At 43.2% G+C, this 23,807-nt stretch overlaps 2 protein-coding genes across 9 annotated transcripts in view; both read left to right on the forward strand.

The window, feature by feature from the left end:
- TMEM108 (transmembrane protein 108) overlaps positions 1-18,946 on the forward strand; it is a 366,409-nt gene extending 347,463 nt beyond the window's left edge. For 7 of the 8 annotated variants that reach the window (XM_074195824.1, XM_074195825.1, XM_074195826.1 and 4 more), the window contains one exon: positions 1,631-3,666. In XM_074195824.1, the coding sequence (XP_074051925.1) occupies positions 1,631-3,573 (1,943 nt within the window). In that variant the 3' untranslated portion in view covers positions 3,574-3,666. Of the gene's footprint in view, positions 1-1,630; positions 3,957-12,964; positions 13,120-18,065 lie in introns of those variants that run through there. The other variant, XM_074195832.1, reaches the window with a different exon arrangement.
- Positions 18,947-23,319: 4,373 nt separating this feature from the next.
- BFSP2 (beaded filament structural protein 2) overlaps positions 23,320-23,807 on the forward strand; it is a 62,154-nt gene continuing 61,666 nt past the window's right edge. The window contains exon 1 of the mRNA XM_074195213.1: positions 23,320-23,790. Within this exon, the coding sequence (XP_074051314.1) occupies positions 23,335-23,790 (456 nt within the window). The 5' untranslated portion in view covers positions 23,320-23,334. The remainder of the gene's footprint in view (positions 23,791-23,807) is intronic.

Here is a 23,807-nt window from a genome sequence, read left to right on the forward strand (position 1 = left end):
TGCTAAGAATAGAATGTCCTTGTTGGAAACGAGCTGCAGTGGAGGGATGGGAATAATTAAGGATTGCTTCAGAAGTTGGTGACTTTTGTTCCTCATGGTTATTGTTGCATCCACTTCCTTCTCCCTTCATATTCCACCTCCTCTTCACTAAATATCATCAATCAGTGTTGATTCGGAATCCATAAGGACCTAGGTCTGTTCTGCCCTCTCCCGGGTTCTGTCCTTCATAAACAATGAAGAATAAACAAGGACAGGCTGTTGATGATTGTGTCTGAATCATGGATGGAAAATTCAGGAGCAATGACTTGGTCAGGGTGAATTAGGGGTAGGGGCAGAGCCATAGGAACAGAGGGGTTCTGAAGGGCATCCCTGGCATAGACCAGACTGGGAAATGGGTCCCTTGCAAAGTGCTCTGTTTTAAGTAGTCCTCCAAAAGCACGCTGCTTTGGCAAAAAACAATCATCCATATGCTTCCCAGAAGCTCAGGAGGGATCCTGCGTCTCTTGATGCTGCCAGTACCTTTGGAGGGCACTCCCAGCCTCTTAATGAACACTGTGCTAGGAGGTGATGTAGCATATTTCCAGCCTCTGGCATCTTGTTTGATCAAATGACTTCTTGTAGTCTTTTGTTGCCATGCAGACCAAGGATTTCACAGTTGGAGCCAATTGCCTCTACCTAATGGCCAGACCAAGAGATAGCAGCCATTTAAACCTGTTTGCATGGAATATGATTGTATTCCTATGTAACCTTCTATAGGAGAGCTTTCCTAACCCATAGAAAGCTTTTGCAATAAACTTGGTTTTCCCATGATGAAAATGGCATTCCTGACTCTGAGAGAGGAAGAAGCAAGTCCCCAAAGGTGCCCTGCCAAGGGGCAGGGTATGAATGTGAAAATTCCTTGGGGGACTGGTAATGTGATAATGAATGGAGTCAGGGAGAGGACGGATGGTACAAGAGAAAACAAGAACAGATAAGGTCCAATGTGCCAACAGAAGGCTAACAGATCTGCAGTGGGTGTGGGAGTGGCCATCCAAGCTGCTCTAAAGCCTTCGAGATGCTTCCTGGACCACTCAACTTTAAAACCACCATCACCACCTTGGAGAGAGATTCAATTGCTGTCACTGTGTCTAATCATCCTTCTCTCCTGAGGAAGTAGACCATCCCTCTCCATCCCATTCCTTAGAGAGAGAGAGGATGGCATCAAAGGGTAGAATGAGCTGGTCCACATTTTCAGAGATTGTCCTTGCAGGAACTTTATCCTTAACTATGCAAGAGTTAAAAGAGTTTCAGTTGGGGGTAGGGAGGGGGGGGTGTTGGGGGTAGGGAGAGAATAGCCACATATTTTAAAAAATGTCATTGAAACCCTTTTTAAAGGCAGAGAAAAGAGTAGAAAAAAGACCTGAAAGCACCAGCCAAGCAAGACAGCTTTCGAAGCTATGGGTTCAATTTAGTAGATATTTTTAAAGGAAAGCAAACTGTACATAATAGACACCTACAGTTTCATGAACAGATCTCTTTTTTCCTGTTCTTCTATGTGGACAGAAATGCCCATTTTATTCAGTGTTTGTTAAGTTTGGAATAAAATAATTTTTAAGAAATTTAAATTGTTCTCTTTTTCCTCTCTCCCAAGGTGTTCTCTTGATCTTGGCACTGACAGAAGAGCTGGTATTTGCCACCCAGGAACCATCTCCTAGGGAGTCACTTCAGAGCCCCCAGATGGACACCACCCCTGTTGTCATGGCAACGGTGCCCTCTAGTTCCACAAGTCACCATGCCCCAATGCCTGCTCCCACCACTGTGGTGGTGACAGCATCTCAGACCAATGGACATCCCCTGACCAGTGCTGCTCCTACCATGGTGACCAAGAAACCCCTCCATTCCAAAAAACACTCCCTAACAAACACCACTCTTGTTCCCATGGTGACAGCAACCCGCCGCCCACCACGACCACCAGGGTCTTCCAGGAAGGTGGCTCGCCCTTTCCCACCTGCAGCCAGTGGTGGTCTTGGTCGCAAGGAGACTCAGCGGGCACGCAACCAGAGTGCCCTTCATTTGGGGCAGGCACGGCCTCTTGGGAAAATCTTTCAGATTTACAAAGGCAACTTCACAGGACCCACCGAGCCTGGTTCCCAGAGAGAGTCCCAGCCCCCGACTCCCACCTCAAAAAGTCCAATTTATAATCACTCCTCCGAATCACCAAGGCCCCAGGTCATGACTGCTACCACAGAGCCCAGTGGCGGAGTGTGGGCACCATCCATGGACTCTCCTCTTGGAGACAAAATGAAAGGCCTCAGGCAGGCAGACCAAGAGAGCAGCCCTTCCCCAACTAGCCACGAGAGAGAGCCCATTGCCACCTTTGTGGCCACCGAGCTCTCCACTGATCCAGAAACCACAACAGTGCCTTCTCAGCCCCCGCATAGTGACCCGTCCCAGGATGTCCCAAGACTCAGTGACTTCTGGCTCCCCCGGATCCCAGGAACCAGCGTACCTTTGTTTGCCAAGTCTGGGGTCTCCACAGCCCCGGGGGCCTCTGTCCAGGCTGCCTTTAATGTCACTGTTTCATCCCCAGTGGTGGGGAGCCCTCAGGGAGCTTCTTCAACAACCCAGCAGGCCCTGGTCAGCCCTGATCTGCATCCCAGCAGCACCCTCTCTACCAGGAGCCCTAAACTACTGCTCAGCACCCTCGCCTCCAGAAGCCCCAACCTGGGGGCCAGTAGCACCCTTTCCACCGGGAGCCCTGAGATACTGCCCAGCACCCTCTCTTCCAGGAACCCTAATCCTCTGTCCAGTAGCACCCCTCTGATCCCCAGCAGCATCCTCCCTTCCAAAAGCTCCACCCTGATCTCCAACAGCACTCTTCTGCCCAGGAGACGCCTCCTGTTCCCCAGCAATACCCTCTCTCCCAGGAGCCCCACCCTGCTCCCCAACAGCACCCTCTCTCCCAAGAGTTCCACTTTTCTCCCCAGCAGCACCCTGTCCACCAAGAGTCCTGCTCTACTCTCCAGTATTACCCTCCCTCCCAAGAGCCCTACTCTGCTCCCCAGCAGCACCTTCCCTCCCAGGAGCCCTACTTTGCCCTCTAGCACCCTCCCCCCCAGGAGCCCCACCCTGCTCCCCAGAATCACCCTCTCTCCCAAGAGTTCTACTTTTCTCCCCAATAGCACCCTATCCACCAAGAGTCCTACTCTACTCTCCAGTATCACCCTTCCCCCTAGGAGGCCCACTGTGTTCTCTAGCAGCATCCCCGCCCTGATCCCCAGCAGCACCCTTCCCCCCAAGAGGCCCACCCTGATCCCCAGCAGCACCCTTCCCCCCCAAGAGGCCCACCCTGATCCCCAGCAGCACCCTTCCCCCCAAGAGGCCCTCCCTGATCCCCAGCAGCACCCTTCCTCCCAAGAGGCCCACCTTGATCCCCAGCAGCACCCTTCCCCCCAAGAGGCCCACTCTGATCCCCAGCAGCACCCTTCCCCCCAAGAGGCCCACTCTGATCCCCAGCAGCACCCTTCCCCCCAAGAGGCCTGCCCTGATCCCCAGCAGCACCCTTCCCTCCAAGAGCCCCACTTTACTCTCTAGCAGCACCCTTCCCCCCAAGAGCCCTACCCTGATCCCCAACATCATCCTCCCCGCCAAGGGTCCCACTTTTCTCCCCAGTAGCACCCTCCTCCCCAGGAGCACCACCCCTTTCTCCAGCAGTGCCCATCCTACTGTTGAGGGGCCTGTGGTCACTCCCACAGTTGCCAGCAGAGTCCCCAGCCCTGTGTCTACGGTGGGCTCCACTGCTACGGGGAACTTCCTCAACAGACTAGTCCCTGCGGGGACCTGGAAGCCTGGCATGCCGGGGAACATCTCCCACGTCACCGAGGGGGACAAGCCCCAGCACAGACCTACCATCTGCCTGAGCAAGATGGACATTGTCTGGGTGATCCTGGCCATCAGTGTGCCCATCTCCTCCTGCTGTAAGTGTGTCTGCCTTTCTCCTCTATCTGCTCTCTCCATCCTTTTCTTCCATTCCTCGGTCCCTTCCCCCCCATAATCGAACCTACAGCTGAACCCAAACAGCCCCCCACTAAGCAGGCTGTGCATAATCGTGGCCTCTAGACCATCACTGTTAGGGAAGCTGGTGGCTCTATAGTGCATAGGTTGCCAGGCCAGAAGCCAGAAAGGCTCATCTTCATGAGTTCAAATGTGGCCTCCAACACATATTAGCTATATGACCCTGGGTAAGTCATTTGACCCAGTTTACTTCAGTTTCTTCATCTGCAAAATCAGTTGGAAAAGGAAAGGACAAAACCAAGAAAAAAAAATTCGCCACGAAAACCCCAAGTGGGGTCACAAAAAGTCAGACACACTGAATAACAGTAACAACAACAAAGACAATGATGGGGAACCCTACTGCTCCTCTAAAAGGGAAAAAAGATAATAGACCTCTCCCACACAATCCAGCCTCTTTGCAAATGAGGTCTATGTGTCTCCAGTATCATCCTTCCCCCCCAGGAGTCTCACTTTGTTCTCTAGCAGCATCCCCACCCGGATCCCCAGAAGCTCCCTTCCCTCCAAGAGTCCCACCATGATCCCCAGAAGCTCCCTTCCCTCCAAGAGCCCCACCGTGATCCCCAGCAGCATCCTTCCCTCCCAGTTTGGCTTGGGACCATTCCATTTGGCAGAGAGCTCTTCCCAGTGCTGAGCCCAAATCTGCCACTGTAGTAGTTCTTTCATCCTGAATTCTTGGTCCTCATTCCACTCTGGAGCTACACACCTTCAGGTTTACTCTCTTATCACATAAAAATCCTTCCATTTGAAGGCAGCCATTGCATCCCAAATAGTCTTTGGTTTTCAAGGTTAAATCTCCCTCTTGACCATTTCTCATCCCCTGATTTTCAGACCTTCTACTCTTTTCCTCTAACTAAACTTTGGTTTATTATTGGCCTCTCAAACGAGGTACCAGGAAGAGGCAGTTTCCAGGACTACAGAAGCAAAATGATGGCAATTCCTGCCCTCAGGAAGCAATGGAGGAAAGAGAAGAGGGACTAGAGATACTTGAGCTGAGCCACGTAGGAAGCTGGGGGGGGGGGGCGGAGGAGCACTCCAGGTGTGAGGAAGGAACCCAGTGATGGTACATTTCCATTAGAGTCAAAGGAAGGTTGATATTTTTCCTCTGCCAGATGGCCCCTGTGCAGCCTTGTAATCAGACACAAGGGAAATTGGGAAAGGTTTTTTCCCAGATTTACTTCAGAAGAATAACCATGCTTTAAAAATAATCAACCTGCTAAGATTTGTCTAGTGATGCTTCATAAGACTGTTTATTTGGTGCTGGAGCTCCTGGGCCAGGGCAAGGGTTGGTGATAATGCTAGAAGGTCAAATGTACTGGATTTGAACTCAGTCAGCATGGGTTCAAATCCTGATTCTGCTCCCTACCACCTGAATCACCTGGCACAAATCATCTGCCCTCTAAGGTTTCAGCTTCCACATCTGTCCAATGAGGAGTTTGGGAAATGATTTCAAAGGGCTCTTCCAGGTCTGAATCCCATGATTAACCCCAATGAGGCTTCACTTAGATAGTCAGAATTGTGAGATGTGTCTAGGAAGCCCACCATGAAAATCTGGAGATGGGGCAGTAGTCAATAATAAGAAAAAGTCTGCCTCCTAAGCACATTACCCTTCCAGGTCTTTCTATCCACCCTTATACCAGTCCTTGGAGTAAGCTGGACAGTGGTTGTCTTCCCATTTGATAGATGATGAAGATCTGAGCTAAACAGGGAACTTTCCCCTACTCCTAAATGTCTTCTCTTACACCACATTGCCCCCTCTTGGATCCACCATTATCACCATTAGTGTGGAATGTTAAAATAATGACAGTGACAACCATCATAATAATGGCACTAATGTGGGCATCATCAGACTATCTCCTCCACTGGTGGTAAGGGGTTCTGATCCTGGTCCCTAGCTTCATTGGAAGGCCAAATCAAACAATGGAGTATATGGAGGCAGGACCCTTGAGCAAGTCCCTCAGATCTGGATGGACTTGCTCACCTTTTATGCTCTTTGTAGAATGATAGATCTTCAAGGAAATGTCATCTCTAGCTTTTAATACTTCCCTCCCTATCCCAGCGCATAATTAGGGTTTAATCAGTCAATGAACCTTAGTTGATTGATCTGAGAGATCGGCCACTTGAAATAGCCATAGTCCAGCCTGACAGCGGAGAGCAGGGGTCCTTCCAGGTCTGAACTAGGTGATGGCTGAAAGACATGGGTTTACAAAAGCCCAGATGATCCTCTTTCAATGGCTCCAAGTGACCCCCATTTTCGGACATGCCCACCCTAAACTCTTAGCTGAGCGGCAGGTGCAGTGGAGTCTGCTGCCACCCTCAGGACAGATGCTGCTCACGTCCCATTCTCTGGTCCTTTGAGGCCAGGAGCTGAATGTACCTCCCAGGTTCTCTCTATGAATGTACCTCTCTGTTCTCTCTGGTCCTGAATCAGACTGGCAGGACCAGTGCCAAAAAACTGGCAGGGGCCCTCCTCCTGCCTCTACCTCCCCAGAGGTGATCTCAGAGAATTGAGCTAATATTAAGAAAGACTCACTCCCTGGGAGTGGTAAACGTGGGTTAGCCACTTGAATGAACAGAAGCTCCCCAATTTGCCTGGGAGAAGGAAGATTCCTCTCCCTCTCAGGAATTCAGGGAAGGGAGTAACTTAATCCTCTACATTGACTCTATGGCTATCCGTGATCCATCCAAAATAAAAAATAGGGCTAGAGATAATGAAATGGAACTGTGACTTCACTGGTATAAGGAGCTACCTTGACCAATGCTGGCCAGCCCCTCCTCTGCACTATATACTCTTAACTGGGCAGTGAGGTGATACAATGGATAGAGCACTGGCCCTGGATTCAGTGTGATCTGAGTTCAAATCCAATCTCAGACACTTACTAGCTAAGTGACCACAGGCAAGTGATCTAACCCAGATTGCCCTTCCCCCACAAATAAGCCACATAATCTTAGCTGCCTATATATACACAACAAGGATGTATCAGGTGTGACTTAAATTCAGTTCTTCATGGCTTTGAGGCCAACTCTCTCTCCATTCTCTTTTACTTTTTAAGTCTAAATGCTCCCCCAAAAAAATTCCAGTTGAGAATTATTTTCTGACCCAGTTATGAGTTTTGGTTGGGAACTGGGCAGGATAAGACAACCACTTCAGGAAGGCTGTGATCTGAGGACGGGTTCATTTGGACCCTGCTACCCAGGAAACAGAAAATGGGGAGAATAAAAAGAGAGAACTACAGCAAGAGGAAGAGGATTAATAAAAAAAAAAATCCTTTGGTCTGAGAAAGAGGAAAACTGGATTCATGATTCATTAGCCCTAATCAAAGCCACCTCACCCTGCCTTCTTTGCCATTGTCCATTATTCTGTTATTATAGATAGTTGCTTCAGACACACTGAGACCGGGGAAAGACATTATTTTAGAAAGACTAAGGTCACCCACTGCATAACTATCATCAGTGGTCTTGACTTTTGTCCTGCCACTGAACTTTAATGACTCTGGAGGAGAGAGTGAAGATGATGTTGTCGTACAGCCCGGCCTCATTTAAATTCAATTCATGTACAAATCAAAGCATCATCTGTGATGTCATTAATCCTCTTGGAAAATGAAGGATGAAAAATTCTCCATTATTTTAATGGACCTGCAGTCTTGGAGGTATGGGTACTCCAACAATGCAAAGAGGAAGATGTCCATTCCTATGCATTCTGAAAAGACATTAGTAATATTTTCCTCCTGATCTCTATTCATTTCATTCATTCATTGAGTGGGTATTTATATCTACCATGTTCTGTGCTAAGTGCTGTTGGAAAAATAACATTAATGAATCATGTTCCCTTCCCTCAGAAAGCTTGCAATCTAATAAGGCAGAGATGACTTAGGGAAGAAATGACAAAGAATTTCATACCAAACAGAGTGTGATAACTCCATAAGAGACTAAATTAGTACCACCTGATGAATCATGAAGACATTAATGGCAGAGGCAGGATTTAAGTCTGGTTCTTGAAAAATAGGTAAGATTTCATCATGTAGAAATAGGTGAGGAGGACTTTACAGGAAAAGAGAACAACATGAATAAAGACATGAAAGAAGAAAAGCAAAGAATTTATTTAGGAAATAGCAAGCAGAGCAGTTTGACTATATCTAGAATTATTCTAGTAAATGTTTAATAACCAGCTCTCTGGGGAGGAAATGAATTTATGACACTTTTTAAAGCTTAGTATGAATTATTAACATTTTCCCTGTCACTTTCTTAAGTCTAGACAATCAACAAAACAATAAATCATGCTCTGATTTACCAGTTTCCAAGGTATATATTGCTCACATTGAAAATTTAACATTTGACTCTCAAAAGTTGGTTAAAACTGGCTCCAGTATTCCCTTGGCTGTATCATGGAGCACATGTAACTGTGTGGCACAGTGACTGGAGTGCTGAGCCTAGAGTCAGGAAGACCCAAGTTCAAATGTGACCTCAGACACTAATTAGTCATTTCACCCTATTTACCTCAGTTTCCTGATCCGGAGAAGAAAATGGCAAGCATTTCACTATCTTTGCCAAGAAAACTCCAAATGGAGTCAGAGTTAGATACAACTAAAATGACTAAACAACAAAGAAAGCAATGGAAAATAAGGCTGGAAAAATAAATTTTAGACCAGATTATTGAATGCCAGAAAAAGGAGTTTTGACTTGATTCATTAGATAATGGAGAATCATTGAAGATGTTTGTTTTTAACTAGATTAGGGGCTAAACCTGTCATTTCACTGGCAAAAGAACTTCTGGTGAGGAGTTGGTGGCTTTTTTAGCATCATCTGTCCAATATACTTCAGAGACAGAATTTGAACCTGGCTCTTTCTGGCTCTAAGGACAGTTCTCCATCATAATAAACTGACTCTTCTTGAGCTGGAGGGCAACAAAATGAGAGCCATTCATCACCTGGTGTGAAGACTGAAAGTGGGGAGAGATATCTTAAGAGATTAATTTAGGACTCTCTCGTTTCAGGTTTGAAGTAATAAAATCTGAATAATAGTGGCAGCAGGGGAAATGAAGCGATATTTAATCTGAGACCTGGGACTTGTTTGTTTGTTTGCTTTGTCTTTCTTTGCATCCCCCACTCCTTGAGTGGCTTTGAGGCATGTCCTACTCGTAATGATTCCATTTGGAGTTTTCTTGGCAAAGATACTGGAGTGTTTGCTACATGGTGATGATGATGATGTTTTGTCCTTCACTCTCAAAGAAGACCATAACATCAGGGAGATAACACTATGACATGCAGGTGAATTGGATTTGAATGAGGGGATGCTGTATTAAGTCACCAGCCTCACTTTCTCCTCTGAAGCCATCTGGGTTCAGAGATAGATCAAAATGACTGGGGATGGTCCTGGATGCGAGGAAACCAGGGTTGCATGACTTGCCCAAGGTCACCCAACCACCCAGTGTCAAGTATCTGAAGTCAGATTTGAACTCATGTCCCCCTGAATGCTCTAAACATTTTGCCACCTAACCCATAGCTTAATAAATATTTGTTGACTTGAACTGATGTGGTATAATGGAAAGAGAATTGGTCTTGAGTCAGAAAGCTCTGAATGAGTCCCTTGGGAAAGTCACCCACCCACTGAATCTTAGTCTCTTCATCAGTAAAATGAGAGTCATTTTCTACAGACTCTGGGAGGTTATTGTGAAAAAGTTTTGTAAATTTTGAAGTAGGATTTAACTAAGCTTCAGTTTCCTCATCAGTAAAATGAGGGCAAAGGACACGATGACCTTTAAGGTTCCTTTCAGTTCTAAAACCAATGGTTTTATGAATTACGAGCTATCATAATCATTGAGAGATGAAGACAAATGAAATAACTAGTAGCTAGGCATAATAAATGGCTTCTAGGTAGAACAGTGGATTAAGTATTTAGCCTGGAGTCAGAAAGACTCAAATCCATCCCCAGATATTTACTAATAATGTGACCTTAGGTACTTAGGTTTACCTCAGTTTCATCATCTATAAGATGAGGATAACAACAGCATTCCCAGGATTGTTTGAGGATCAAATGAGATACCATTTATAAAGCACTTTGCAGACTTTTATAATGATAATGCCAATACTAATAATAATAATGACAATAATAATATCACCTTAAAGTTCACAGGGAACTTCACATGCATTATTCTCATGGGATCCTCACAACAGTCCTGAGAAAGAAAACGCCAATGTGAATTTTCTTCATTTTACCGATGAGAAAAACTGAAACTTGGAGTGATTAAGAGAATTCCCTATAATGCAAAATCAAGCATTTAGACCTAGCTAAGTCTTCCATCCCCAAAGCTGATGCTCTTTCCATCCTGCATCTGGGACCCTGGGCTGGGAATCAGGAAACTTGGGTCTTTTTCCAGTTGGATCACAGTGGTGTGTGACCTTGGACAAGTCTCCCGGCCTCACCTTTCTGGGCCTGAATATCCACCTCTGTAAATTGAAGGAGTCAATACTAAGGTTCTGGATTTTGTTTTTCTCAAGGAGGAAGATCTACCCCTAACCTTCTGCCTTTGAGTAAGATGAAAACTGTAAATTTGGCCCATTAATGGGCCATGATGAAGATCCTAGTTTCCCTTCTACAACAGGAAATGGGATCTGGGGTAAATAGATAGTTTATTTGTCATAACATCTGAAATACCTCTGACACCTCTTTCCTTGTTTCCTCCTCTCCCAGGTCATAATTCTAATAAATAATTTTAGCTGGAGCTGGGGAAAGGACTTTGCCATTTCCCAAAGCTATCCTCTAAAGTTCTGTTGATGATTTGTACTTTGCCTGCCCAAACTCCCTGAACTATTTAGCCATTATGAGGATCCTTGAATCTCCACAGGCCCAGAGTTGAGAAAAATCCAGATATACTTTTTTTTTAGGTTTTTGCAAGGCAAATGGGGTTAAGTGGCTTGCCCAAGGCCACACAGCTAGGCAATTATTAAGTGTCTGAGACTGGATTTGAACTCAGGTCCTCCTGACTCCAGGGCTGGTGCTCTATCCACTGTGCCACCTAGCTGCCCCCAGATATACTTTTGGAGCACTCCAGAAAAAATAAAAATTAAAAGAGCAATAAGAAAATTTTGGTCAGAATCAAAGGAGATCAGATTAGAGGAAAGCCTACCCTGGGAAACTGCTGTAAGCCAGAGTAGTAAAGAAGTATGACCTCTCCTCATTCATTCATTCAACAAACATTTATTAAGTCATTCTCTATACCAATCCCTATACTAAGTTCTGAGGATATGATTGCAAAAATGAAACAATCCATGCCCTCAAGGAGCTTATATTCTATTGTATGGGAACAATATAAATACAAATGGATAAATACAAAATCATTACAAGGTAATTTCTGAGGGCTGGAAGAGGGAGATCAAGAAAGGCCCCAAGCGAGAAGTAGCACATAAGCTGAGCCTTGAATGAAACTAGGGATTCTAAGCAATGGACATGAGGATCATAAATTTGTTAAGGATGGGTGGCACAGTAGATAGAGCAGCAGCCCTGGAGTCAGGAAGACCTGAGTTCAAAGCCAGTCTCAGACAATTCCTGTGTAATCCTGGGCATGTTGCTTCTTCCTGAAGGCCTCAAAAAAAAAGAATTATAAAGGATGGTAGAGATGACAGAGCCCCACGTCTTCTTTTACAATTGAGTAAACTGAGGCCCAGAGGTTGACTTGCCTAATCTTGCACAGTTAATAAGTAGCAGACCAGGATTCAATTCTAGGTCCTGTGAATCCAACCCCAGCTCTATTTTTTCACATACTTTCAAATCTTTATGGTATAAACTATCAGAACTGCCATTTCCTCCTTTTCCTGATCAAAAACTACCCATCTATCTTTCTTGAAACAGTTCAGTTTCTTGACTAAACACTCCAACTTGCTATAAGCTAGTAAACTCTGTAGGCACATCATTTCCAGTCAGCCTCTCTACCCCTGGTGTTCATCTGTTTCCTGTCAAAACATCCATAGAGAAATCTTGGACAGAACTTGGAAGAAGTTATTCTGGTGGGTCTCTAGGATCCTTTTGCCTTCTAACCCCTCTCCCGGATCTCTTGAAACAACTTGACCAGAGCAGTTAGGTCTCCATACTTATTCTGGTCAAAATCTGCCTCTAGAGAAGATTGTGGGCAGGAATCTAAATTAGAATGTGACCAATGTGAACCTGTTGGTTCAGCAAACACTTTGGTTCATCTTTCCAGCCTTCAGCTTCCCTAAAGTTCAATATGGCCTATCCTGGCCTAAATAAGACGTGTTGGGAGGAGGTAAGGTGGATGTACCATGAAAGGCCTGTTTTGGTTTTTTGTTTGTTTTTTGTTGTTGTTGTTTTAAGTTTTTGCAAGGCAAATGGGGTTAAGTGGCAAAAGGCCTGTTCTGAAACCACAGCTGGACCTTTTCCTTCAGCAACCAAGAGCCAACTGAATTAGTCTGGTGGTACACCCATCTCTATCCCAGACAATTGGCCTTACTTCATAATGGCTTGATAAGTCTTGGTTAATTAATATCTGTGAATGATTATTGTCCTGGGATGGGTCAGGGTACTAATCACTGGGCAGGATCAGGGCTTAAACTGGAAGTGTTCAACATCACTTAGACCCCAGACACACATACAAGAACTCCAGAAGACTTTCCACCAGGATCCTCATGGAACCATAGAGTTGGAAAGGTCTTTAGAAGCCATTAATAATGTTTAGTGTCCTCATTTTACAGAAGAGGAAACTAAGGCTGCAGCAGGTAAAGTGACCTGCCTAGAGACATACAGCTAGTCAGTATTTGAGACAGTATTTTAACTCGAGTCTTCCTGACTTCCAGTCCAGTACACTATGTGCTCTGGTATCACTTAGCTTCCCTTAAATGAAGTCTCCTAACAGTGACCAGATGACCAGATTCTTGCTTTCTGCCTCGGTGTCTTTCTACAGCAGTCTTACTGACAGTGTGTTGCATGAAGAGGAAGAAGAAAACTTCAAACCCAGAAAACAACCTGAGTTATTGGAACAACGCTATCACCATGGACTATTTCAACAAGCATGCTGTGGAGCTGCCCAGGGAGATCCAGTCCCTGGAAACTTCCGAGGTATGGGGTCCAGCTGGGGGGGAGGGGAATGGTGATGTAGGGCTAGTCTTAGGCATGACTCTGGCCTCCTCCAATGCTTCATCACAACACATCTCAAAGGCCAGACCAGCCATATAAGCGTGTGCTGTTCATCCCATTCAAACAAGAAGGTTTTGAGACACATGGTCAGACATGGTCAACAGGTTGCCTCTTTTTTTCTTGATTAAACTTCATTTTAACAAAAGAAGATGCTATAGAAGGAAGGTGTGTGAATCATTGTTAAGTGACAACAAAATTTCCTTTTGAAAAATTAAAACAGGCTTGGGTACAGTGTCAAGGAAGGAAGGGAGGGAGGGAAGAAAGAAGGAAGGAAGGGAAGGAGGGAGGGAGGGAAGGAGGGAAATAAAAATAGAAAAAGGAAATTAAAAAGAGAAAAGGAAAAGAATGAAAGAAGGAAGAGAAAGAAAAAGAAGTGAATGGAAAGTCTACCTACTATCATTGGAGAAGTAACCTAGCTCAATTTAGAACAGCTCATCAGGAGAGGATTGGCCTTTTGGTGATGATTTTTTTTAACCATAGCAACTCATAAAGAGAACAGTAGAAAGAGAGGGTTTTCACTAAGCATTGGCAGAGGTGGTATCCATGCCAATGAAGTCCCACATGCTAAAAGTATAGGCTTACCTTGGAGATATTTCAGGTTCAGTTCCAGACCACTGTAAAAAGTGAAGATTGCAACAAAGTGAGTCACACCCATTTTTTGATTTCCCAGTGCATGTAAAAGTTCTGTTTACACTATACTCTAGCCTATTAAATATATAATCATATTATGTTCTAAAAATGTATGCATCCTAATTTAAATTGCTATTGCTAAATTGCTAATTTAATTGCTAAAAAATGCTGATGATCATATAAGCTCTCAGAGAGTCTTAATCTCTTTGCTCATGGAGGATCTTGCCTCCATGTTGATGGCTACTGACTCATCAGGGTGGTGGTGTCTACAGGTTGGGGGGCAGTGGCAATTTCTTAAAATAAGACAAGGAAGTTTGCCTCATGGATTGACCCTTTCAATTGAATACTTTCAATTGAACACTTAGAGGCTGTACTAATTGGCCTAATATAAATATTGTTGTGTCTCAAGAGATAGGGAGGAGCAAGTCAGGACATCCACAACATTTCTCAGTTAAGTTCGTTGTCCATGGCACAGCAATTACACTAATAACATTAAAGATTACTGATCACAGAGCACCGTAACTAATATAACAATAACAATAGTAATGATAATAGTGAAAAAGTTTGAAATATTGTGAGAATTGCCAAAATGTGACAGACACATGATGTAAGTACATGCTGTTGGAAAAATGATGCCAACAGACTTACTCAATGCAGGGTTGCCACAAACTGCAAAAAAAACCCCACATTATCTACCAAGTGTGATTATATGAGGTATACTTCTATGAAATTTGGGGATCAGAGAAAAAAGGGTAACTAGGAGGTACCTCTAGAGATAATTAAGTTAAGCTCTCTCCCTCTGGATGGATCATAACCAAACCTTGAAAACCTTACTTTACCCAGTGTGCTACACATTGCAAATCCATGGCCAAATAATTGTTCATGTGCTTTAATGGAAAGGGCTAGCTATCTGGAATCTGAATAAGGAATGACTTCCCAAAAGTACTTCCACAGATCCATGCCCTATCTCTGAGTAGGCCTATATTATTTTATAAAATATATTAAAAATAATATGTAATTCTATGTGAAAATATCATATGTCTAAAAGACTGGAGTGAAATTCCCCTCTACTATTTGGCCACATTAAGAAAGGTGCAGCATCCAGAGTGCTACACAATGGCATCGCTCTCCTCTGTCCTAAGCAGACCACGTTTGAAGTTTTGAGTCCCCCTCTGGCCACCACATTTTAGGAAGAATATTGATCAGTTGGAATAGATCCTGAGGAGGGCAACTAAGACAGTAAATGTCCTTGAGTTCATATTTTATGAGTACTGGGGATGGTTAACCCTAGGGAAGAGAAGACAAGGAGAGGGTAATGAAGTTGAAAGTGTGTTTTCAGCTAATTGAAAGAAATAAAATAAAATTATTCTTACTCTGCTTCATTCCAAACTAAAAGCACTGGGTCATTTGATCAGTCAACAAATGTTAATTAAGGGCCTACTATGTGCTGTGTTGAACATTAAGGATACAAAGAAAGGCCAAAGAGTTCTTACTTTCAAAGAGCTCACAGTTCAATGGGGAAGGCAACTGTATACAAATAAACAACGTAGAAGATAAATTGGAAATAGTCAATAGAATAAAGGCATCAAAATTGAGTAGAGTGTCAACTAGAAATAACTTTTGGCACAGGATCCCCCATGCCTTCAGCTCACTTGGACTAGATCCAATCTTCTGAGTGATCCTAAAAAATTTTTAACTCATTACCCAAGCTTTTACCTGGAAAATCTCCCACCCATTTCATGTCTAGGTTTTCACAAATTGAATAACAGGAGTCCCCACCCTACAATCACTCTTTACAATACTTATCAGTTATTGTAGAGCTTCCAAATCCTGACCTTTGAAAGTGTTGAGTTACTGCCCAAGAAATCTCCTTTTCTCTTCTAGAAGGTCTAGAAAATCATATCCCTTCCCACTTCCTTATACAAGAAGTTGGGATCCATGAGCATTGTTCATAAATTTCCTTTGCTAGCCTAGAATGCAAGTAGGCAAGTGTTCTCCAAAAACACTCCCATGGCCCTGCCTGCTGCCATTTCCTGGCCTAGGAAAGTCCACTATAGACTGCTCATCTCTGACTTGGGCTTCAAAGTGGAATTAGGCAGAAGGTGACCAGATGTTTAAGGTCCAAAATACCCACCCTCTCAGTCACCTAGACAAGTAAATGATGCTTACCAAGAACTTCTGCCATAAGTCGCCATTAACTTCCCTTTCTTCCCATCCTCTCTATATTCCAGAAGAAAACTACAAGGGAAAAGATGGGAGAAGACTTGAGCAGCTTTTAAACAGTGGGTAAAAGGGATGTTCCCTCCCATGAGAACCCATCTTCTCAAGAGTTCTAGGCATTGGCTTCATCTTGAAGGCAGCCCAATCATTGAACTTCAATCAGAATCCATTCACTAGAAACTAATCAGAAGTTGTCTTTATCCGCTTAACAAAATGACAGGCCCATACTTCACAGGGCAAGGGTTATGCTTGCAAATCCATACTCTATAAGAAGAAAGGCAATTGATTGGGAGGAAATGATCTGGTCACCTTCAATTCAAAGACCAATTAAAGTTATTTGAGGATAAAGAAAAACTTCCAAACCCTTATAGCTTTCCAAAAATGGACTACATTACCAAAACTGAATGGCCACTTGTTGGGCCTGCGTCAGGTTTTGGTAAGGGTTGGACCATATGATCTCTGAGGTCCTGTCCAATTCTGTGATTCTGTGACAGACCATAAAGCACTTGAACATGAGGATTATCATGAGTCAGAAACATACACACACAACACACATACATACATACATACACGTGTACACACAAACATTTTGCTGGTCTAAAATATAAGTCAATGATTTGTAAGAACCTGCCTGGTCTCAAATGAGGGGTTTTCTTTTCCACCATAAACATATATTTCTTTCCTTTCAAAAAGCTCTCTTTTTAAAGGTACAGCCTACTTTTAGGAGCTGCTTACAATTTCATCAATATGGCACTTAAACTTGTTTATATCCAGATCTGCTTTGTACTCAGAATTATTCACTTACTCTTTCCCATTTAAGCTGCCAATTTTATAGCTTGCCAAAAGCTTCTCCAAAACAGATTTTTATAGTGGCATTTAAACCTGGTATCTTACTCTCCTGCTGTGTTGACGAACCTCCCATCTCGGCACGCTCAGCCCTCCACCAGAAGGGAATTGAGAGAGAAATTAATCGAGGCACGGATGTGGAAAATCATACTGCCTAAAATATGGTTGGAATTTGGAGTCCTTTTCCTCTTTCCCTCTCTCCTTCCCTGCTTCCCTCCCTAGGCAGTACGCTCTATTGACTCTCCACTTTACCATATCTTTAGAGTACTAAACCCAATCCCAGGCTTCCAAGTTCAAGCTCCTTCCTAATTGGGGAACTGTGGATAGAAGGAGGCACTCAGCAGGTGGGGAGGAGGAAAGTATATTCTTTACCTGGGTACTGTGAACCCAGATGCACCTCTCTTGCCCCCTAAGCCTAAAACAAATCTTTGGGAAAAGTTGATTTATAATTAAAAATAAATTATTTTGTAAGCAATCCTCCTTTTTCTCATTCATCCTTTTCAGTGTTATTCTCTCCCTTCCCCCTTCCTCTTTCTTTCACTCTATCCTTTTCTGCTTTTTCTTTCCCTCTCCTTTCCCTCTCCCTTCTGTTTCTCTTGTTCTCCTACTCTTCTTCCCTCCTCTCTCCCCTTCTCAAATCTCCCTCCTCTCCTTTTCTTCTTCCTTTTCCTTCTTTCCATTCTTCTCCTCCTCTGTCACCCAAATACATGTCCTCAGTTTGGCCTTAATGAAGAAGCACCATTGAGACAGGGGCTCTCTCTTTCACGTTATCGGTGCAACGTTGTTAGTTCACCTGGAGAGGGACCATTTCATTTTATCATTGTATTTGTCCTTCCTCTTGGAACAGTATCTTGCACACAGTAGCCTGAATAAATGTTTGTTGAATGTCTTCTTCTAGCTGTGATAACAACAGTAACTGAAAAGTATGCAAGTCGTGTAGGACATCTACCTCTATATTGAGGAAGGTCAACAGCAACTCCCTACCACCACCTTCTTAGCCAAAGACCCAGTTCCAAGGTTCTCTCTTGCCAGCCCAAAGCTTATGTCAGAATTGAGACTGGCTATGGTTCACTACTAACTTTCTGGGAGTTGGATCTGAATCTCGGACTTCCTGGCTCAAGTCTTATGGTCTCTACTCACTCTGCTATGCTTTCCTGTCTTTTTTCCCCCAGGACCAGCTCTCAGAGCCCCGTTCTCCAGCCAATGGTGATTACAGAGGCAGTGGGATAGTGCTCGTAAACCCCTTCTGTCAAGAAACTCTGTTTGTAGGAAATGACCAAGTGTCCGAGATCTAACCTGCACCAGCCTGCTCGCATTACAATTCTGTGCTTTCCGTCTCTAAATTATAAATACGTATATAGATTATAAATATAACCTTTGTGTAACCCTGACTTAATGAGAGACATTTTCAGCTTTTTTTTCCTAAAAATTGTCAACATCTTTTTTATAAGTGTGGTTGAAAAGAAAACTTTACAGAATGACCTGTGGCTTTATAAAATAAAGGTATTTCTAAGCAAAATGGTCACGCCGATTGCTTCTCTTGATGTCTGTTCTCAGAGTTATGTGAGGGAAATTATTTTCACAGGACCTCCCCCCACCCCGTCAAGTAAGTTGCCTGACCTCTATCCTATGTCTGATTTATCCATTCTCCTAATATGGTCAACTGTATTACCAGTTATGTGGTCCAGAGGGGCCAATCCCCTCTTAACTGAACCTGTTCCCACATTTTCAAATGTTCCTCACATGCCCCAGAGAAGGAACCGAGGTCATTTGGAGATAAGGGGTGACCAGATTTACAAAGCAATGGTGGGAAAAAAGAATCATTGGATCTAAAAATTAAAGCTGAAATAGACCTTAGAAGTTATCAATCCCAAATTTCTAATTTTACAGATGAGGAAATTGAGGCCTGGAGTGATTGATTGATTAATTTGTCCAAGATCCCATAAATAGTCAATGGCAAGCCCCTCCAAAGAACCCAGGATTTCTAATTACAAAATCCAATTTCCATTCTACTAATTGGGCTTCCTCCCTATAATCAGCTCAGATTATATAACTATAACTATATATATATATATATATATAACTTATATATATATATAAGTTATATAACTATAACTTCAAAGTACCTCCCATTTACTCTAAAGCAAAATTCCATCTGAGTTCTTAGAACTCAATCAAGGAAGTATAGTTATGTAAATACTAAATGGACCTCCCCATCAGTCAGTTCAGCTTATGAGAAACTCATAAGACACAGAACCAAGAGAGAACATATTGTAATAAGAAAGAAGTAAGGTGGATTTGAACTCAAAAGACCTATTTCTCCCACTTACTGCTTCCAATCCTGGATAAGTAACTTCATTCCTCTGGTTCTCAATTTTGCTCATCTATAAAATAAGGGATTTGTTGTAGTAGATATTAAGAGCACTTTCAGCCATAAATCCTGTGACAATCCCATATTCTACAGGAGAGTATGATGGAAATGTTTTTGTTGGTCATAAAAACACCTTGTTGTTTAATTACTTCTCTCCCATTGGTAACTTCATTTTTAGATGGGAGGAAATTTGTATTGAATTATAATCCAAGTTTTTAAAAAGAGCAGGCCATTTGTTGTCCCCAAAAGAATACTTAGGATGTGGCTGGTGATCAAATGATTTGTAGACATTTTTAAATGTGAAAAATTTTATGGGCACATGGCTACTCTCGAATTACCCTGAAACAAACTATTCTCCTTCTGCAATCCTAAAAAGAGTAAAATTTCCAAGGCTGATCTTTAAGACAAAAATTTAATTAAATTCCTGCTACATTCTTCAGTCTGAGTCTACATAAGCCCAGTCACCATCCCTTTTGGATTTTCCCCAGGAATCCCAGGCTCTTTTCCATCTAGAACCTTTGAATACTTTAGTCACAGCTGAGTGCCCCAGCCCTCCTACCACCATCATCACCATTCCCCACCCACACAGAGGATCAAGCAAATTAGTGACTCAGGAAGGACTCTTAAGGAAGGATGGTTTCTTCACTAATTATTTAGATCTTTGGGAAAAGATACTTTGACCTTCGAATCAACAGTGGAGTGCTCTAAGGTTTCTTCCAAGACTCTGTAACCCAGAAAATTTTGACTTTAAATTAAGTGAGGCAAGATTACTTTACAGAATTCCAATCCAGTATTTATCATTTGATAAATGATTTTTTAAAATAGAATATATTTTGAATATAAGTGTTATTGTGATTTGATGGGGAAATCCAATAATTATTGCTTCATCTACTTGTGTCATTGCATTAGGCTTTGTACCATGATTTTGTTTCTCTTTCCTCTTCCATTTCCTTTGAAGACAAAGATGACCCTTATTGTGTGTGTCTTTCCTGTTGTATGAGCCTACCTGTGTGAGTTATTTTGTCGTCTCTATTCTGAAGACTTTACCTTGCCCACTAGGGGACCTGTGGCTTAGGAAACCATTATTACCTGTCTCTGCTGTTGATTTGGTTTTTTTTAACCTAAACATAGTATTTCTGTTAGCCTACTGTGCTTAGCATACCAATGTGTGTATATATAGAGATACATATGTAAAGGAAATCTATATATAATATATGTAATCAAAGATGCATATGTTATATATATATGAACGTATAACCTATTTTTCTTGATCTATAATATTCAGCTACTATGTATATACAAATAAATGTATTTTATTAGCCAGAGGCTTAAGTTCCTAACACCTTTTGCCTTTCTGTTTGTTTTTAAATAACTCATTAACTCATAAATTAACATCAGTATCATAACTCTCATACTTAGGTATCTAACATCAGTATTATACCAACAGATTGTCAGAGATGCCATGCCCTATTCCTGTTTGGGATTTAAAAAATTAAGCTAGATGTCCTCAGAGGCTCCATCCCTTTCCAAGAATTCATGGTTGTTGGGTTTTAAATTGAGTTTAAAATTGGATAGGACTTTGTGGGTGGGCTAAGCCTGTGATGTTAAGATTAGATCATTTGACAAAAAAATACAATGGGGCCTTAAGAAATTGCATTTCAGGGGGCAGCTAGGTGATGCAGTGAATAGAGCACTGTCCCTGGAGTCAGGAGTACCAGAGTTCAAATTCAACCTCAGACACTTAATAATTACCTAGCCGTGTGGCCTTGGGCAAGCCACTTAACCCCATTTGCCTTGCAAAAACTTTAAAAAAAAAAAAGTTGCATTTCATGACAAGTCTCTGAAGATGTTGGTACCATTAATAAGGTACAATAATTAATTGTGCCTGCCTTCCTCTCCAGACTTGGGAGGTTTCACATGGAGAGATCTTTGGGAAAGAAAAGCACTGAGTTTATTTTCCTTGGGAAAGCAGGGAAAGTAAACATCTGAAAGTGGTCAGTTCTTAAATAAATGAATCATGTGTGAATCCTACCTAGATATGCTGAAGGCTCCTTATGTAGTTCAAAATTCAAGAGAATCCAGGCCATTTTGGAATACATCCAAAATTCTGCTAGTTAGCAGAATTACTTAAAGGATTTCATCATAGCTCGCCTTAACCCTATGCAATGAACCAGAAGATGGCATCAAGTTGGGTGGTCTCAAGGCCATATCTGCCTAAGCTATGCAAAAAAAAATTATCACAAGAATAATTTTTTAAAAGATCTGATTCAAATTAATCAACAAACCAAGCACTATGCTAGGTGCTGGTAAAACAAGGACAAAAGTCCCTGCCTTCAAGAAGCTTACACTCTAACCAAGGGAGACACCATGTACATATATTATTTTCTATAACAATAATAGTAATGTTTGTTCTTCATTTTCGAAGAAGACTGTGACATCAGGGAGATGATGCCATGATGAGCACGTGAATTGGATTTGAGTGAGGGGGATGCTTGTGCTAAGTCACCAGCCTCACTTTCTCCTTGAAAGTCATCTGAGTCCAGTAGCCAGATATGAATCAGGACAACTGGAGATGGCTCTGCATGCAAGGCGACCAGAATTAAGTGACTAGCCCAAGGTCACACAGCTAGTAAATGGCAAGTATCTGAGGCTGGATTCGAACTCCCATCCTCCTGAATCCAAGACCATTGCTCTAGCCCAGCTATAACAATAGAATATTATTAGAATATAATTAGGGAATAATAACAAAGTAATGGGGGAGAGAAAGCAGCAGAAGCTGGGGGTAGGCAAGGGTCAGGAGAAGACCATACAGAAGGTGACACTTGAGGTGAACTTTGTAGAAAACTAGGGAATCTAAGAGGTAGCTAGGTGATGCAGTGAATAGAGCACTGGGCTGGGAATCAGGAAGACTCATCTTCCTGGGTTCAAATGTGGCCTCAGAGAGCAAGTCACTTAACCCTCTTCTGTAAAATGAGCTAGAAAAGGATATGTCAAATCACTCCAGTATCTTTGCCAAGAAAACCTCAAATGGGATCATGGAGAATTGCACATGACTAAACAAGAACTAAAACTGAGTTTAGGTTTACTCACAGTCTTTGTGATTTGTAACCTTGGCCAACACATAACTTATACTGATATCGCCTTCCTCACTTGTAAAATAAGAAAAATTGGTTGGATTAGAAGGTCTAAGAGGTTCCTTCTAATCTCAAATAATAGGTACATAAATTCAGGACTGGAAAAGGACTTAGCAATCATCTAGTTCATTTTACAGATGAGGAAACTGAGGTTTAGGGAAAGGAAGTGATTTGGAGGTGAAAAGAGCAAAGACTTGGTTTGGAATCAGAGGGGCTGAACTTCAACCCAACTTTTTCCATTGACTACCTCTAGAACTTTGAAGTAGTCATGTCAACTCTTTGGGAGTCTATTTCTCATCTATGAAAATGAATAACTGGCCTCTGAGATCTCATCCATCTCCATATCTATGACCCCAAGTGTCAGAGGCAGGATTTGAAACTCAGTTTCTCTGACTCCAGAGCTAGGGTTCTTGTCCCTAGTGAAATCTATGAAACTAGAACCCTGTTTCACTAAATATGAAAGGGTTCAGCACTGTCTACTAATGGAAAAATGGGTCCATTTTTTTGCCCATTAAAACCCAAAGCCAACCTGAGTGAAGTATCTTCCTCTGCCCTCTCCCTAAAGCCAGGGGCCAGCTGTCTGGAAAAATCAGGAGCCATGGAAGTCCTGACATGGCAGAGAATGAGTGAATGAACCCAACCCAGAGCTTGGGCAGGGCCTCATTGTGTGGGTGATCAGAGGCCCCGAGTCCCAGAATCATCTCCTTTCATCATCCTGAATGAGAGAAGCCTGTGGAAGACCCAGAACAATGGGGCCCAGGACCCTGGTTTGACAACTTTCCAGAATTCTTTATGTCAGAGGCAACAGAATCAGGGAGGGGAGAGGCGGAGTGTCAGAAAACAAAAAACCAACACCCCCTCCAGCAAACCATTCCCTCCTCTGAGCAAGGGGATGAGAGAAGGGAGAGGCAGTGCCCAGCAGGCTCTAGTGCCAACATGCCCTTCCCAAGGCGTCGGTCCTCATTCTTGGGGTCCCACTCTTCACCCAGTCTTGAGAATCCAGGGACCTCAGGCCGAGTCAATGTTGCAGGGAATAACATGGGCAGCCTCCCTAGACCCCCAGGGGTGTATGTGGGGGCAGTGCCAACTGGAGGGGTGAGCAGCCTGGGCACCCGAGTGTCCCGCCGAGCCCTGGGCATCAGTAGCGTCTTTCTGCAGGGTCTGAGAAGCTCCTCCATAGCCTTGGCTCTGAGCCCTGGCCTGGAAAAGAACCGAGGCATCTTCTTTGAGTCATTAAATGGCTGCATGGTGGAGTACATCGAGAAGGTCCGAGCCTTGGAGAAGGTGAACAGGGAGTTAGAGGAACATCTGCGGGTCTACCTGGAGAAGAAAGCCTCTAGCATCAGCCACTGGGGAACCTTGAGGGAGACCTGGGAGAACATCTACCATCAGGTGAGTGGGTCTGGCTG

Source organism: Macrotis lagotis, chromosome 7 (assembly GCF_037893015.1).
Source record: "Macrotis lagotis isolate mMagLag1 chromosome 7, bilby.v1.9.chrom.fasta, whole genome shotgun sequence".
In the NCBI taxonomy this organism is placed as follows: domain Eukaryota; kingdom Metazoa; phylum Chordata; class Mammalia; order Peramelemorphia; family Peramelidae; genus Macrotis; species Macrotis lagotis.